Source organism: Marmota marmota, unplaced genomic scaffold, assembly GCF_001458135.2.
Source record: "Marmota marmota marmota unplaced genomic scaffold, marMar, whole genome shotgun sequence".
Lineage (NCBI taxonomy): Eukaryota > Metazoa > Chordata > Mammalia > Rodentia > Sciuridae > Marmota > Marmota marmota.
The window spans coordinates 67,019,225-67,034,937 of record NW_026000174.1 but is presented as its reverse complement, the minus strand read 5'-3'; the positions used below and the strand labels follow the sequence as shown (position 1 = coordinate 67,034,937).

The 15,713-nt window shown below is 54.4% G+C and overlaps 2 protein-coding genes across 3 annotated transcripts in view; both read left to right on the top strand.

Moving 5' to 3' along the window:
* Window positions 1-1,433: 1,433 nt before the first annotated feature.
* Pygm (glycogen phosphorylase, muscle associated) lies at window positions 1,434-14,556 on the top strand. The gene is made up of 20 exons (XM_015478198.2): window positions 1,434-1,997; window positions 3,001-3,102; window positions 3,180-3,258; window positions 3,342-3,445; window positions 3,790-3,921; window positions 5,168-5,279; window positions 5,383-5,465; window positions 5,821-5,964; window positions 6,241-6,333; window positions 6,497-6,643; window positions 6,809-6,972; window positions 7,276-7,390; window positions 7,959-8,060; window positions 8,497-8,644; window positions 8,926-8,984; window positions 9,103-9,244; window positions 9,647-9,854; window positions 13,467-13,601; window positions 13,954-14,020; window positions 14,135-14,556. Exons 1-20 carry the CDS (start codon window positions 1,755-1,757, stop codon window positions 14,282-14,284), a joined length of 2,529 nt encoding a protein of 842 aa, XP_015333684.1. The 5' UTR covers window positions 1,434-1,754; the 3' UTR covers window positions 14,285-14,556.
* Window positions 14,557-15,225: 669 nt separating this feature from the next.
* Window positions 15,226-15,713, top strand: part of Rasgrp2 (RAS guanyl releasing protein 2) — a 14,654-nt gene continuing 14,166 nt past the window's right edge. Inside the window, exon 1 of one of the 2 annotated variants that reach the window (XM_048789092.1) lies at window positions 15,226-15,448. The gene's annotated coding sequence lies outside the window, so the exon portion shown is untranslated. Of the gene's footprint in view, window positions 15,449-15,620; window positions 15,639-15,713 lie in introns of those variants that run through there. The other variant, XM_048789097.1, reaches the window with a different exon arrangement.

Sequence of the window (15,713 nt, the reverse complement as noted above, 5' to 3'; positions counted from 1 at the left end):
CAGCCAGCCTTTGAAATAGTACAGACTCCTAGGTTCTCTTTGCCCAAAGAATAAAAACAAGTTCCAAAGTCTACCCTCAAGAGATTAGGGCAACTGGAAGAGGCAGGGTTTATATAGCCTCAATTTGAGAATATAATTTTTTTTTTTTTGAAAGGGGTATCAGGGATTGAATCCAGGGGCACTGAACTACTTAGCCACATCTCCAGCCCTTTTTTATTTTTGGAGACAGGATCTCACTGAGTTGCTGAGACTGGCTTTGAACTTGTGATCCTTCTGCCTCAGCCTCTGGAGCCATTAGGATTATAGGCATGCGCACCCAGCAGAAGTAGACAATGGAATCTAAGGCTCAGAAAGCTAAAGCGACCAGTCCAAGGGCACACAGCAAACCAGTGTCAGGACAGGACATAAGCAATGAATGGGGGCCTGAAGCTGAATGGGGGAAAGGTGCAGAGTAGATCCCATTTTTTAAGTGAGGTCACAGAGCCGTGAATCCTGACCTACTAATCCTTGCCCTGTGCATGGCCCCAGATAGGCAGTGGGGGGTGAGAGAAGGCATGTGGGTCCCAGGGAGACCCGAATGCCACCCCTCGCGGTGGCCCACAGGACTACAGTTCCCAGGGACTCCTGCTCCAGGCTGGGAGCCTCAGCACAGCTCGCCTGTAATGTGACCATGCCTCACGGAAAGGTCACTGCAGAGCTCCTTGAGGGACAGCAACAGGGGGAACTTAGTGTTGGCTCAACTTTGGTAGGGGTGGGGTGAGGGCAGTTTCCTTACCTTAGGCAACACCCCCCCACATGCCACCTGCTGGAACTCAGGTCCTGGTCCCCCTTCTCACAGCTGCTCAGTGTCTTGAATGCTGGCCACACCTCCGTTCAAGGCACACTGACCCTTAGTTCTTGGCCCCTCTTGCCATAACATGCGGCCCTCCTACCTGTGTGCAGCCACCAACGGTGCCCCAGCCCAGGTTCTCTGTCATGATAAACCTGACCAGGGCTCATTTTTCCTCAGTCTGCACCTCCTGGCAAGTATCTAAAGGGCTGAGGATATCACTTAGCAGGACCTGGCTTCCATCTCCAGCACCATTAAAAGAAAAGCAAAAAAGTGTAAAGCAAGCCCTGCTGCTCTGCTGAGGGTAGATTGTGTCTAGAACCCAGGACTAGGCCTCCTGAAACCCGTTCCCTGCGACAGCCCCCCAGCCTCTGCAAGAGTCCACAGTCCATGGGGCTGGGATTGTGGCTCAGAGGGAGAGCGCTCGCCTCACATGCATAAGGCACTGGGTTTGATCCTCAGCACCACATAAAAATAAAATAAAGGTATTGTGTTCGCCTATAAGTTAAAAAAAAAAAAAAAATTAAAAAAAAAAAAGTCCACAGTCCAATCCCACACTTCATCTGTAGCTCAGGAAAGGGGCCCAGCGGGGGATGCCTTAGCCCAAGTCACAGCCTCCCAGGCCAATGCTGCCTGCCTCATCTTGCCTGGAAACCTGCAAAAAGCAGGAACAGGACAGAAGACGAACTGTGGGAAGTGGGTCAGTACAGGCTGCAAACAGGCCTCCCTTCCCTCCCCTCCTCTTGCCCCCAAAATAGCTCCAAGCCTCCTGGCCAAGACCCTCCCATGGCAGGGGAGGTGGGGCAAGCTGCTCTGAGCCAGGCTTTAAATCCCTTCTGGGCTGGGGAGCTCCACTCCCTGGCTGGAGGTTCCGCAGAGGCCGCCTGTCCACTTGCCCCTCAGTCCGGCCCGCCCTCCTGCAACCATGTCCCGGCCCCTGTCAGACCATGAGAAGAGAAAGCAAATCAGCGTTCGTGGCCTGGCCGGCGTGGAAAATGTGACTGAACTGAAAAAGAACTTCAACCGGCACCTCCATTTCACACTGGTCAAGGACCGCAATGTGGCCACCCCACGCGACTACTACTTTGCACTGGCCCACACTGTGCGTGACCACCTCGTTGGGCGCTGGATCCGCACACAGCAGCACTACTATGAGAAGGACCCCAAGGTGCTACTGGGGGCACCCTAGGGGGGGGGATGGGCTGGGATTCTGCCAGGGAGCTGGGAGACCCTGACCAAGTGGCTACCCCTTCCTGGGGCCTGGGTTTTCCGTGACAAAAAAAGGGTCACCTCAGGGTCTTGGGGTTGGAGGATCCAGGGTGCCAAGCTGAAAGGGTGAGGCTAGGGGCTAGGCAGGGGGCTGAGGGCAGGTGGCTGCTTGTAAAGGGCTAGTGCCCATTTAAGGTTGGAGGGGCTGCTGATGGCAGGAAGGTTCAGGTGGCCTGGTTTGGGCTCTCGGTGGGAGGACATGTCACCGTATGTGTGTGTGGTATGCCTGTACCATGGGTGGGGCAAGGCTAGGGAGTCTGGGACAGCAGGGATCAAGTGTCTGGTGGGGTCATGGATAAATGTCAGCAACCTAATACCCCATGCCAGGGGTGGGGGAGGGGCAGGAGGGGACCAGGAAACGGGGAGACCAGGCACTATCAGCATCCTCATGCCGGCTGTCTCTCCATCCGCTTCTTGGCACTGAGGCTAGAGGGCCAAGAGGAACTGGGCACTGCATGGATGGGAGGCGGCAATCTCTAGCCCTGAGTCACTGTGTGACCTTGAATAAAGGCCTCTTTTCTCTGGGCCTTGTCCTTGTCCTTTGGGGGAGTACTTATAGGTGCTTCTTTACATCCTGACCCCCTGATGGACTATTGGGGGTGTGTGGGTATGACTGAGGGGGACTCCACTTCTCCCAAGCACCTCAATTCCTGAGGTGGGTCTGACCAGCCCCATTCTCCAGATGGGGAAACTGAGGCCAGAGAGAAAAGGCGTGTGTCCGAAGTCAGAGGAATGATGTGCCTTACCTGTGCCCTGAAGTCTGAGTGAGGACAAAAAAAAAAAAAAAAAATTGGGAACAGATATGAGACATGCTGGGGCGTGGGAGTGAGACAGAAGGGTGAGAGGCTGAACGCTGATGGGTGACTCTGACCCCTTTCCTGTCCGCCTGTCTCTCTGGGCAGAGGATCTACTATCTGTCTCTGGAGTTCTACATGGGACGGACACTGCAGAACACCATGGTGAACCTGGCCTTGGAGAATGCCTGTGATGAGGCCACCTACCAGGTGTGGTGGGGGGGCTTTAGGACTGGGGGTGTTCTCTGCTGGCACTTGGTACTGACCACTGCCACCCCTCCCCACAGCTGGGCCTGGACATGGAGGAGCTAGAGGAAATTGAGGAGGATGCAGGGCTGGGCAACGGGGGCCTGGGACGGCTGGCAGGTGAGAGGTGGCTTACAGGAGTGGGCTGGGCAGAGGGTTCCTTCCTGTGGGTCCCTGACACCCACCTCCATGAACACCCCCAGCCTGCTTTCTGGACTCCATGGCAACACTGGGCCTGGCTGCCTATGGCTACGGGATTCGCTATGAGTTTGGGATTTTTAACCAGAAGATCTGCGGGGGTTGGCAGGTGAGCAGCTTTGGTCCTGACCTTGTGGCTGGCACCCAGTCCTGATGCAGAGGTCTCCCATTTGGTCATCCAAATACGGATAGTTCCAGAATCAGCCCCAGCTTCCAAAGAAAGCACCCCGGCCCCTCCCCAGTTGCCCTCAAACCAGCTGGTGACCCCTGGAATATGTGGTCTACACTATGGACCGCTAGGGACAGACTTGTCCTACAGGACAGCCCACCAAACCAGGGCCCACTGTAGAGGGCGCTCCAGGCCTCCGCTCCTGCCCTGCCTCATCAGCCACCATGGCCTGGGTCCCTGGGTCTGACGCTGCCTTCTTTTGCCCTGACCTGCCTTCCGCTCAGATGGAGGAGGCTGATGACTGGCTTCGTTACGGCAACCCTTGGGAGAAGGCTCGACCTGAGTTCATGTTGCCTGTGCACTTCTATGGCCGAGTGGAGCACACGAGCCAGGGAGCCAAGTGGGTGGACACTCAGGTGAGGATGAAGGGCTGGGGGAGGGAGCTCCTAGAGGAAAGAGCCTGGAGGCTATTGAACCCAACCACCTGAGGATCAGAGAGTTTAAGCACTTACTTACAGTCACACAGCCGGAGCCAGGAAAGGCTGGAATGAGGATCACAGGGGGCCCAGGCTCAGTGCAAAAGGAGGAGAGAGGCTGTCCCTGCTCCGGCAATGCCTCTCCCCTGCCCCCACTACTGTCCACACCACTAGAGTCATCAAAGGGCTGTCACAGCAACCTGACTCCTGCAGAGCTGACCTGGGGGTACTGAGGAAAGCAAACCGACAACCTCAAAAGGGGCCAAGGGGAGAAAATTAAGGCCTCCCGAATACAGTTGCTCTGCATCACCCAACAGCAAGTTACAGGGGGCCTAAAGCTAAGCAGGCAGCTGAATCCCTGGTCAGTCCTCTTGCTGTGGTTGCAGGTCACGGCCTCCAGATGGGCCTCCCAGAAGCCTCTGTGCTTTCAGAAGTGGCATTTATTCCACTGATATTCAGAATGAGGCCCAGGGGCCGTGGCGGCTGGCACCTGCGGCTCCGGCTAGAACACCAGAGACTGGCTCCCTCGGGCTCTGCCAGCCTGCCTCTCTGCTCTTGGATCGGTTGTTCCCCCTCCCAGTTTCTGTGCTCCAAGTGGGAGAGTGGCTGATGTCTCCTCAAGGGGCTCCCTTGGAGGAGTGGATGTGCCTTGGCACTGAGGTGGCAGGCCGAGTTTAGCAGCCATTACTCTGAGGGAGGCGGGGACAGCATCAGTCACTGCTAATTACCTCCATGATCAACCAGACATAAGACCTTTAGATAGACTTGACCTCTGTGCCCTTTCATAACCCAGGGACCCCTTAGCCCTCTCATGAGTCCAGAGTGTCCTCTGGCTTTTGCTCAGCCACATCACTGCAGAGTAGCCACCAACACAGCCAGCCCTACCGTGGGCTTTGGACTTGTCACTTGGCTTTTTAGCTTCCCAGAACACTCATGAGAATGTAATAAGATCGAAATTGGGGGTTTCTGCTTCTTCTAGATGAGATCCAGAGAGGTCATCTGTTTGCTCATAGTAACACAGCTAATGAATGCGGGCACTGGGCCAGGACCAGGGCTGGGAGGTGACAGAGTGCAGGGGCCATGCCTTCAGCTCCAACCCTGTGGGAGAGGGAGGCTCCAGAGTCACAAGCAGGCAGATGTCCAGGGCTGCCCCCACCCGGCATCTCTGACGGAGTGCTCCCTTCAGGTGGTGTTGGCCATGCCCTACGACACACCTGTGCCCGGCTACCGCAACAACGTTGTCAACACCATGCGCCTCTGGTCCGCCAAGGCACCCAATGACTTCAACCTCAAGGACTGTGAGTTCATCCTCCCGTCCTGCTAGTTAGCAGCCCCCCCCCCGGCCCCCCGCCTGGCTCACGCTCAGCTCCAGCCTGACCCTGTCCCCACTTCGTCCCTCAGTCAACGTTGGCGGCTACATCCAGGCTGTGCTGGACCGAAATCTGGCTGAGAACATCTCCCGTGTCTTGTACCCCAATGATAACGTGCGTTGCCCTTTGGGCTTGAGTCCTTGGGAGAGGGGTCAGGGGAGCTGGGGAGGGACACTCTCTGCTGCCCTAGTGTCACTAGAGCATATTGCTGGCCCTGTGTGCCCTGTGTCCCCCACCTCAAGCTCTGAGTGGGAGGACACCTGAGTCCTGAAGGAGGCAAGATAAGGTAGCTCATCATGGATGGCTGTCCCTGGTGACATCCACAATACCCTCAGTCCCTCTGTGCCCCTGTCCCTGACCCATTCCTGCTCTACTCCTTGGGTCTGGGGGGCCTGGGTAGTTCAGGGCCTCTCCTGGCCCCACCCACAGCACTCTAGGCCACATCCCTGCCATCTTGCACTGTCTCTAGTTCTTCGAGGGGAAGGAGCTGCGGCTGAAGCAGGAGTACTTTGTGGTGGCTGCCACCCTCCAGGACATCATCCGGCGCTTCAAGTCTTCCAAGTTCGGCTGCCGTGATCCTGTGCGCACGAACTTCGATGCCTTCCCGGATAAGGTACGCCTCCAAGACTGCCTTTACCCTGTCCCGTGTGTGACACCACCTCTCCCTTCCCGCCTTAGCCGGCCTGGCTCCGTGGGTGAGGATGTGGCTGCTGGGGGGATGGCAGCGCTCCCTCTCCCTTCAGCAGGCGCGGAGCTGCGCTCTTCCTGGCTGTTGCTGGGGCCTGCTACCCCTGGGCACCTCGGTCCCAGCTCAGCCACAGAAGGGGCAGAGGACAGTCACCACAGCACTTGGGTCAGGGCCCATATTGACTCCTCTGCCTCCCCCTAGGTGGCCATCCAGCTTAATGACACCCACCCCTCCTTGGCCATCCCCGAGCTCATGAGGATCCTGGTGGACCTGGAGCGGCTGGACTGGGACAAGGTGGGCTCAGGGCCCTGCCACCTTGAGCTTGTGCTCTGCCTCAGGGTCCCCTTCCCAGACGGGAGGAGGACAAGAGCTGAACGGGAGACCTGAAGGTGGGGGCTGTGGTGTGTGGAGGGCGTGCCCTCCAGCCTCTGTCCTAACACCCTGCCTCGTGTCCCAGGCCTGGGAGGTGACAGTGAAGACCTGTGCCTACACCAACCACACGGTGCTGCCCGAGGCCCTGGAGCGCTGGCCTGTGCACCTAATGGAGACTCTGCTGCCCCGGCACCTTCAGATCATCTATGAGATCAATCAGCGCTTCCTCAACGTGAGCCGGGGTGGTAGTGTGCCTGGGAGCGGGGCGTGGCAGGGGTTTCCAGCCAGGACCTGAACCTTGGGCACGTGAGGGCTATGGGCAAGGCTGGGCGGGTGGTAGGGGCTGGGGACACGAGTTCCTGGGTCCTGGTCCTAACTCTGGGCTCTTCCGGCACAGAGGGTGGCCGCCGCATTCCCCGGGGATGTAGACCGGCTTCGGCGCATGTCACTCGTGGAGGAAGGTGCGGTGAAGCGCATCAACATGGCGCACCTGTGCATCGCCGGGTCGCACGCGGTCAACGGTGTGGCTCGCATCCACTCTGAGATCCTCAAGAAGACCATGTGAGCCTACCCCGAAGACCCACCCCTCTTTCGGCCCCACCCACCCCACCGTGCCCTGGAGGTCCCACTCGGTCGGTCAGATCAGGCACCACCTCATCCCTGATGGCCCCTTCCAAAGATGTGGGGTTTTTATACACACCATAACCCTTTCCAGTACAGTCCTGTTTCCAGCTGACTCCTCTTAAGCTCAGCACCCCACCTCCCCCAGGGCTGCATCCCCCATTCTACAAATTAGAGTAGGGACCCCAGGGAGGTGAGCCCTGCTGGAGTGAGTGGTGACTCCCACCCAACCTCATGCTGCAGCTTCAAGGACTTCTATGAGCTGGAGCCTCATAAGTTCCAGAACAAGACCAATGGCATCACTCCACGGCGATGGCTGGTTCTGTGTAACCCGGGGTTGGCAGAGGTCATTGCTGAGGTGAGAGGCCACTATAGGGCCAGTAGGGCCAACACAGATCCCTTCAGGCATCAGATGGGTACCATTGTGCAGGTAGCTCACTGTGCAAGTGCTCCCAGGTGAGGGCTGAAATCCATCCTCCATTGGGTTCCCAAGCCTAGCATGTGTCCGGAGAGAGGAGCACCATTTCCTTATCTGCCTGAGCTGTACTCAAGGGCTAATGGGGGCCGGCTACAGAGGTCAACCTGCTGGAGTTCACAATCTATTGGAAGGGTCATCAACAGGTCACATCTGAAATGAGACTGTGAGAGGCTGATGTCTGATAGAGGAGGCTCAAGGTTATGCCGGAAAGGCCAGGGATCCAGGAAAGCCAGCTGTGTTCAGCGGGGGTCAGCCATCAGAGCTCAAGGTCGGGAGGGGAAGAGGATGCACCATGCCCTCACAGGGGGGCTGGAGGAGGAGAAGATGGGAGGTCCAGAGCGGCAGGCTAGGGGGGAGGAGCCTGGCTGACCTGGGAAGGGACCCCTCCTCTATGTCTGGAGGCAGGAGGTGGAGGGACGGGGCTTGGCTGACCCCCATCCTCCCGCAGCGCATCGGGGAGGAATACATCTCAGACCTGGATCAGCTGCGCAAACTACTCTCCTACGTGGACGATGAAGCCTTTATCCGGGACGTGGCCAAAGTGAAGCAGGTGGGGAGGGCTGTCAGCTGGGACGGCTATGGTTATCCCAGGGCTGGCATGTGGTGAGCGCAGGAGGACCCAGACGCCTGGGTCAGGATGGCAGTCAGAGCCCATCTCTCCTGCCAGACCCTGGAGTTCTGGTCAGTGATGGAGGGCAGCATCGACCTCATTGGGAGCGTGTGGGCATGGACTACAATGTCTGCCTTGGAGCAGGGGTGGAAGAGGGTGGCCAGTGAGCCTCCTGCGTCTACCTTCCTGAGCCTGGGTGAAAGGAAAGACGACATGAGGACTATAGGAATTCTTTTTTATCTTTATTTTTTTGTGGCGCTGGGGCTTGAGTCCAGGGCCTCAGGCAGAATCTCTACTACTGAGCCATATCTCCAGCCTGGACTGTGGATTTCTTGATGCCTGAAGACTACTAGTAAGCACCCCACTGTGCCTGCAGGAAAACAAGTTGAAGTTCTCTGCCTACCTGGAGAGGGAATACAAAGTCCACATCAACCCCAACTCACTCTTCGATGTCCAGGTGAAACGGATCCATGAATATAAACGTCAGCTCCTCAACTGCCTTCATGTCATCACCCTGTACAACCGTGAGTGGCAGGTCTCCGCCTGTCCCAGTCCTCCCTGTTTGCAGCTTCTAGCACCACACTGTTTGATCCAAAGCTCCTGGGGCTAGGTGACAACATGGTATTATCCCCATTCCACAGATGGGCAAATTGAGGCTCGAGAGGGGGACGTGGACAGCCACAGGGCAAGTAATTGCCCAAGTCAGGCCTGCTATCTTCTAGTCCAGGCCCTGGCTGCCTAGGTGCTTTCAGGGGCTTCTACCCTGAGGGAAAATCTGGCCTACTTCATCCTCTCATTTCCATAGGCATCAAGAAGGAGCCCAATAAGTTTTTTGTGCCTCGGACTGTGATGATTGGAGGCAAGGTGAGAAGCCCAGACCAGAGTTCTGGGCCTTGACATCTAGGTTGAATCCACCTCACTGGTTTGTGGGATAAAGGGTCAGGAACAGGGTGGTGGCACTGACCCCAGACTGTGCTCTTAGGCCGCACCCGGGTACCACATGGCCAAGATGATCATCAAGCTCATCACTGCCATTGGGGATGTGGTCAACCACGACCCAGTGGTGGGAGACCGCCTCCGTGTGATCTTCCTGGAGAACTACCGAGTCTCGCTGGCCGAGAAAGGTGGGGTGCGACTGGCAGGAACCTAGGGAGGCCCTGACTAGTTAGGTCCCAGGAGAGGCATTGGTTATTTTTTCCTGGGGTGCTTGCACATTAAAGCAGGGGCTGTAGAGGGCTGAGCTGCGAACATGAGCTCCTTCAGTGGTGGCAGGGCAGGGTGCAATCCCGGGGGAGCTGGGTATTGGTGGTGCCCTTCAGATTACACAGTGGAGGATTCAGGTTGGCTGGCTCCCAGATATTGGTGAATGACAAGAGGAGGATGGTGGAGTTGGAGAGGGAGATTGGTTAGTGAGGACTAGAGGGATCAGGTAGAGGGGACCCTGATCTGGCTCTGCCCAGGCCAGCCTAATACAGCTGGGAGGGGGCGGTTCCCCAAGTTGACATAGTTCTGCTGCTACCCTACAGTGATCCCAGCAGCCGACCTCTCTGAGCAGATCTCCACAGCTGGCACAGAGGCCTCAGGCACCGGCAACATGAAATTCATGCTCAATGGGGCTCTGACCATTGGCACCATGGACGGGGCCAATGTGGAAATGGCAGAAGAGGCAGGAGAGGAGAACTTCTTCATCTTTGGCATGCGGGTGGAGGACGTGGACAGGCTTGACCAAAGAGGGTAAATGGGGGTCAAGGACTCCAAAGTTGAGTGTTCATTGGCAGGAGGCACTAACTATGGCTGTTGGAGTGCAGGGTTAGGAGGCAGGGGCATGCCTGGAAAGGGACCCAGGCTGTGCAAGGGCTTAGTTATGGCCATGAGTATTGTGGAAGTTCATAAGGTGAATGAAATGGGGAAAGAAAGAAGAACACAGAAGTGAAGAGAAAGAAACAGAAAATCATGTCAACCCTAAGGGATAATATTATGATGGAATTGGAGGTAAAATTAAACCATTAGCTACCTGGAAATCATGGCCAAAGAGAAGACCGTAGAGTTGTAGTTACAACTGTGCTGTGGTCAGGAGCACAGTTATTAAAGGAGGTTTTTTTTTTTTTTTAATTTTTTTGTTGTTCAATGGACTTTTATTTTATTATCGATACGTGGTGTTGAGAATAGAACCCAGTGCCTCACACATGCTAGGCAAGTGCTCTGCCACTGAGCCACAATCCCAGACCTAGAGGAACTTTTTTTTTTTCCATTAATTTTTTTTTTGGCCTAGGCTGGCCTCAAACTCATAATCCTCCTGCCTCAACTTCCCAAGTAGCTGGGATTCCCAGCTAAAATTTTATTTATTTTTGTGGTGCTGCAATCTAATTGAGGGCTCTCCACATGCTAGGTGAGTGAGTACTCTACCACTGAGCTACATCCCAGCCTAAAATTTATTTTTTTAAATATGATTTTTTAATTATAAAAGTAATACCTCCTCATTAATTAGAAAAATATAAAACAACAAAGAGTAAAATAATTGTCACCCATAATTGCACACCTAGGTTAAAAGCTGAAGTTCCCTTCTTTATGTGTGTTTCTATGTATACACACACTCTCTCTCTCTCTCTCTCACACACACACACACACACACACACATATGTATGTGTACATGCATATATAGTTTTTAAAAGTTGGGGATAAGGGCCAGCATGGTGAAACATCCCTGTAATCCCAGGGGCTTGGGAGGCTGAGGCGGGAGGATTGCAGGTTTGAAGCCAGCATCAGCAACTTAGAAAGGCTATATGCAACCTAGTGAGATGCTGCCTCAAAATAAAAAATAAAAAAGGCTTGGGATGTGGTTCAGTGGTTAAGCATCCTTGGGTTCAATACCTGGTACAAAGAAGAAAAATGTTTAACAAATGTTGGGAATAAGGTATGTAAATTTTAAGCTCTGATACCTTATTTAATACTGAAGAGACCTTTTCTTTCTTATTTTTTTGCAGTCCTAGGGATTGAACCGAAGGCTTCACACATGCTACAGGGGACTGTGTGGGGCCCAAAGTGTCAGCTAAAGCAGGGCCTGGAATCAGAGACATTGTGGAGGAGGCCTTGGTTTCTGTTAGGAAAGGGCATCTCCAGCTCTTTTATTTGTTATTTTATTTTAAGACAAGGTCTTTTTTTTTTTTTTAACATATTTATTTATTTATTTTTTTAGTTATTGGCAGACACAACATCTTTGTTGGTATGTGGTGCTGAGGATCGAACCAGGGCCGCACACATGCCAGACGAGCGCGCTACCGCTTGAGCCACATCCCCAGCCCTTAAGACAAGGTCTTACTAAGTTGTTGAAGCTGCCCTTGAACTTATGATCCTCTTCCCTCAGCCTCCTGAATAGCTGGGATTACAGGCATGTGCCACCATGCCTGGCTAGAGAGACTTTTTTTTTTTTTTGGTACCAGAGATTGAACCCGGAGCGCTTAACCACTGAGCCACATCCCCAGACCTTTTTTTAAAAATTTATTTTTTTTTATTTTTAGTTGTAGATGAACACGCTAACTTTATTTTTTTTATATGGTGCTGAGGATGGAACCCAGTACCTCAGATGTGCTAGGCAAGCACTCTACCACTGAGCCACAACCTCAGGGCCCCCAGACCTTTTGTGTACTTTATTTAGAGACAATCTCACTGAGTTGCGTAGGGTCTCACTAAGTTGCTGAGGCTGGGTTTGAACTCGTGATCCTCCTGCCTCAGCCTCCTGAGTTGCTGGGACAGGTGTGTATCACCATGCCTAGCTTAGCAAGACATTTTTCCATGTCATTAGTTTTCAAAATCTTTTAAAATGTTTGTATAGTGTTCCATCTTAAGGACATGCATTATTATTATTATTATTATTATTTGGACCGGGGATTGAACTCAGAGGCACTTAACCACTGAGCCACATCCCCAGTCCTTTTGTTTATATTTTATTTAGAGATAGAGTCTCACTGAGTGGCTTAGTGGCTTAAGTTGCTGTCTAGCTTTGAGCTCACCATCCTCCTGCCTCAGCTTCCTCATCAGCTGGGATTACAGGCATGTGCCACCACACCAGGCTTATATATTTAATTCATTTCATATGGTTGGACATTAAGGTTAATTTTGCCTGTTAGTCTAAACATTACTGTAATGAACAACCTTTTACATCATTGTTCCCTTAAAAGAATTACTAGAAGAGTTTTTTTGTTTTGTTTTGTTTTTGGTCAAAAATTATGAGCTCTTAAGGCTCAGACACAGGTTGCCAGATTGATTCCAGTTTATACTTCCACCAACAGCCTCAGAGAGCTGGCATTCAATGCCAAGAAGAATCTCTCCTGTGAGGCTTGACTAAAAATTGGCTTTGTCCTTTCGGCAGGAAGGTGCTGTGAAACATTCTGAGCAAGCTCCCACATTTTTAGGACTAGGCTTTAGAACAGTTCCGGTTGCAGGGCAGAGACTGGGCTGTAGGGAGTGGAGGGGGGACTGTGTGGGGGCCCAAAGAGTCACCTAAAGCAGGACAGCACAGGGGCCTGGGATCAGACACATTGTGGAGGAGGCCTTGGTTTCTGAGAGGAAAGGGCAGGAAATGAAGGAGGCCAGGCTGGCCTTGTGGAGGGCGTCGAATGGAGAGTCTGGGGAATAGGTTTTGCCATCTCAGAAAGTGGAGGAAAGCTGGTACGCCTGCAGTGATCTGGGTTGGATTATCAGAAATTAAGGGACATACCTGAGGATGTACCTGTTGGTGCCACCTGGAGCTCAAAGACAAGGCCAGGGATGGGCTTGGGATGGTGGCGGAGAAAAGACATTCACAGAGGTTTTTTCCTTTCCTTTGCTTCTTTTTCTTTCTTTTTTCTTTCCTGATGCTGGGAATAGAACCCAGGGCTCTACCACGGAGCTGCACACCAGCCCAGGCCATTCATGGAGGAAGCAGTAGTGGTGTGGAAGAGCCCGGGTTTGGGCCCTTGGCTCTAAGACTTACCTTTCCATCCAGGCTGAGTTTCCTCATCCACAAAGTGGGAGAGGAAAAGTGGAGCAGAGTGGAGGGGACTGCTGGGAAGGGACCTCCAGAGGGGGTGTAGCAGCTCAGGGAGGACAGCAGCAGGCTGGGCCTGGGTTTGACTGAAGCTTGGGACTTCCCAGATCTTTTTTTTTTATTTTTTTTTTGTAGTTGACAGAATGCCTTTATTTTATTCATTTATTTATATGTGGTGCTGAGGATCGAACCCAGTGCCTCACACATGCTAGGCAAGCGCTCTAACACTGAGCCACAACCCCAGCTCCTTCCCAGATCTTCTCTGGAGGAGGATCCAGGAAGCCCTTACTAGGGAGTTGACTATAGCTCTGCCCTGGCAGGTATAATGCCCAGGAGTACTATGACCGAATTCCTGAGCTCCGGCAGGTTATTGAGCAGCTGAGCAGCGGCTTCTTCTCTCCCAAACAACCTGACTTATTCAAGGACATTGTCAACATGCTCATGCACCATGACCGGTGAGCTGGCTGTCCAAGCAACCATGCAACTGGGCTGCTGGGCTGGGCAGAGCTTAGGGGTGGGGGTGGGGAGGCTGAACAGGGTCCTGAGCAGCTGTGGCCGGGTTCTTTTTTTTTTTTTTAATTTATATTTTAGTTTTATTTAGGTGGACACAATATCTTTACTTTTTATTTTTATGTGGTGTTGAGGATCGAACCCAGGGCCCCGCATGCCAATCCAGCGCGCTACCGCTTGAGCCACATCCCCAGCCCTGTGGCCAGGTTCTTTTGAAAGCAGCATCACTCTCCAAGTCCCTAGCTATCCACTGGGGCAGAATGACCCAGACCTTGCTGCCTCTCCTTTCCCTTCCAGGTTTAAAGTCTTTGCAGATTATGAAGATTATATTAAATGCCAGGAGAAAGTCAGTGCCCTGTACAAGGTGAGAGGTCCTGGGCGGGGGTTGGCAGGGCTTTGGTGGCCCTGGCTGGGATGAGGCAGAAGTTGGGGAACATGCTTACGGGAGTGAACTTCAGAGTTCCCCTTTGGCCTATAGAACCCGAGAGAATGGACGCGGATGGTGATCCGGAACATAGCCACCTCCGGCAAGTTCTCCAGTGACCGCACCATTGCCCAGTATGCCAGGGAGATCTGGGGTGTAGAGCCTTCTCAACAGCGTCTGCCAGCCCCTGATGAGAAGATCTGAGCTTCCAGACCAGACCCCAAGCCTACCCTTGAGTGTTTGCTATCCCTTGGGCCAGCTCCAGCTGGTCACCCTGAGAGTGGGCCACTGGAGTTAGGTCTTTAGGCCCCTTCCTGGAATCCTCACTTTCTCAGCCTCTAGGTCCCAGCATCCTGGTAACTAAGGACACTGCCCTCTTCCTGTCCTTGGGCTCCCTGTCCTCTCCTATTTATGGGGTCTGACCAACTTCACCCACTCCCCAATAAACTGATTCTCCCTGGAGCGGAGCGTCCTTACTCTGTGGGAAATATTTTTAGCTTTTGGCGGACACAACAGCAGCTGCACAATCACCCTCTTAACCCTCCTACCCCTGCCAGCAGGTGCGTCCTGGGCTGGGGGGTAGCGGCCCATGGGGGCGGGGCCTGGGACTCTCCCTTACCCTAGTGTCAGCCTCCACGCCTTTCTTCCCAGTGCTGTGTCCATACTAGGTCAGCTGCCAGCTAGGCTGGCCGAGGGCGGGGCGCCCTTCTGGGTGGGGCCCACTGGGGCTGGGAGCTGGGACTTGGGATGAATCCTCCCGGACTACCGAGGATCCACACGGTCACCGGAGGAACCCAAGAGGGGGCGTGGCCTGCGGGTGCTTGGCGCCCTCTTAGCCCCGCCCCTAGCCCCGCCCCACTGCGGCGTTTTAGGGTCTCTTAGCAGGTGGCTCAGCTTGGTAGAGTCGTGGTGGCGTTAGGACTGGGGAAATGCACGGACCGTTTAGACTAGGCCTTTGTCATCCCTTCATTATGGGGAAACTGAGGGCCAGGAACGGCCTATTTCTGAATTTCACGGTACCAAGACTGAGGTGTGGGAGGAGGTCCTGCCTCCCGGCCTCAGGCAGGGAGGGGCAAGCCTCAGCAGGGAGGTTTGGGGCCCGCGGTTTCACAGTGAGTGTGTTTGAACCGAAAAGGCCGGAAACTGTTACCAGTTCCCTTGGCCCGGCTTGTGGGGACCCCAACTGCTTGCGGCTGCCCCTCCCAAGTTGGTCTTCCCGGGGCCCAGGCCTCCAGTCTCCAAGCTGCAGAGAACCCACCCATCGCTTGCAGCTGCCCCTTTCCATCCGGCCCGAGGAGAGACACGCCCTCCCGAGTGAACTGGAGAACCCCTTCGCCCCGTCCCCAGACATCCAGGCCGCATCTCCAGGTAGCTGGATTGTCATCCCTCGCCCCACACAGGACCTTCTCCCCCCAGTGTTCTCACCTCGTGCTAGCCCCATCCCCCAGACTGTCACGGGGATCCTCTGCCCCCAAATCCCCCGACCTCCATCAGGCTAGCGCCTCCGCCGCCCGCAGGAAGACGCGCGGCCCGGCACCGGGTTAGCCCCGTGGGAACGGTAGTATCGAAAACAGGAACCCGGGCCGGGGGCTGGGCGGGGCGCCCTTCCCACCGCAGTGCCGCTGCCCTGGCC

Coding starts and splice junctions, on each gene's coding strand:
- Pygm (XM_015478198.2), top strand. CDS start 1,755: ATGTCCCGGCCCCTGTCAGACCATGAGAAGAGAAAGCAAATCAGCGTT. Junction 6,973..7,275: donor GAGATCCTCAAGAAGACCAT/GTGAGCCTACCC, acceptor CTCATGCTGCAG/CTTCAAGGACTTCTATGAGC. Junction 13,602..13,953: donor ATGCTCATGCACCATGACCG/GTGAGCTGGCTG, acceptor TTTCCCTTCCAG/GTTTAAAGTCTTTGCAGATT.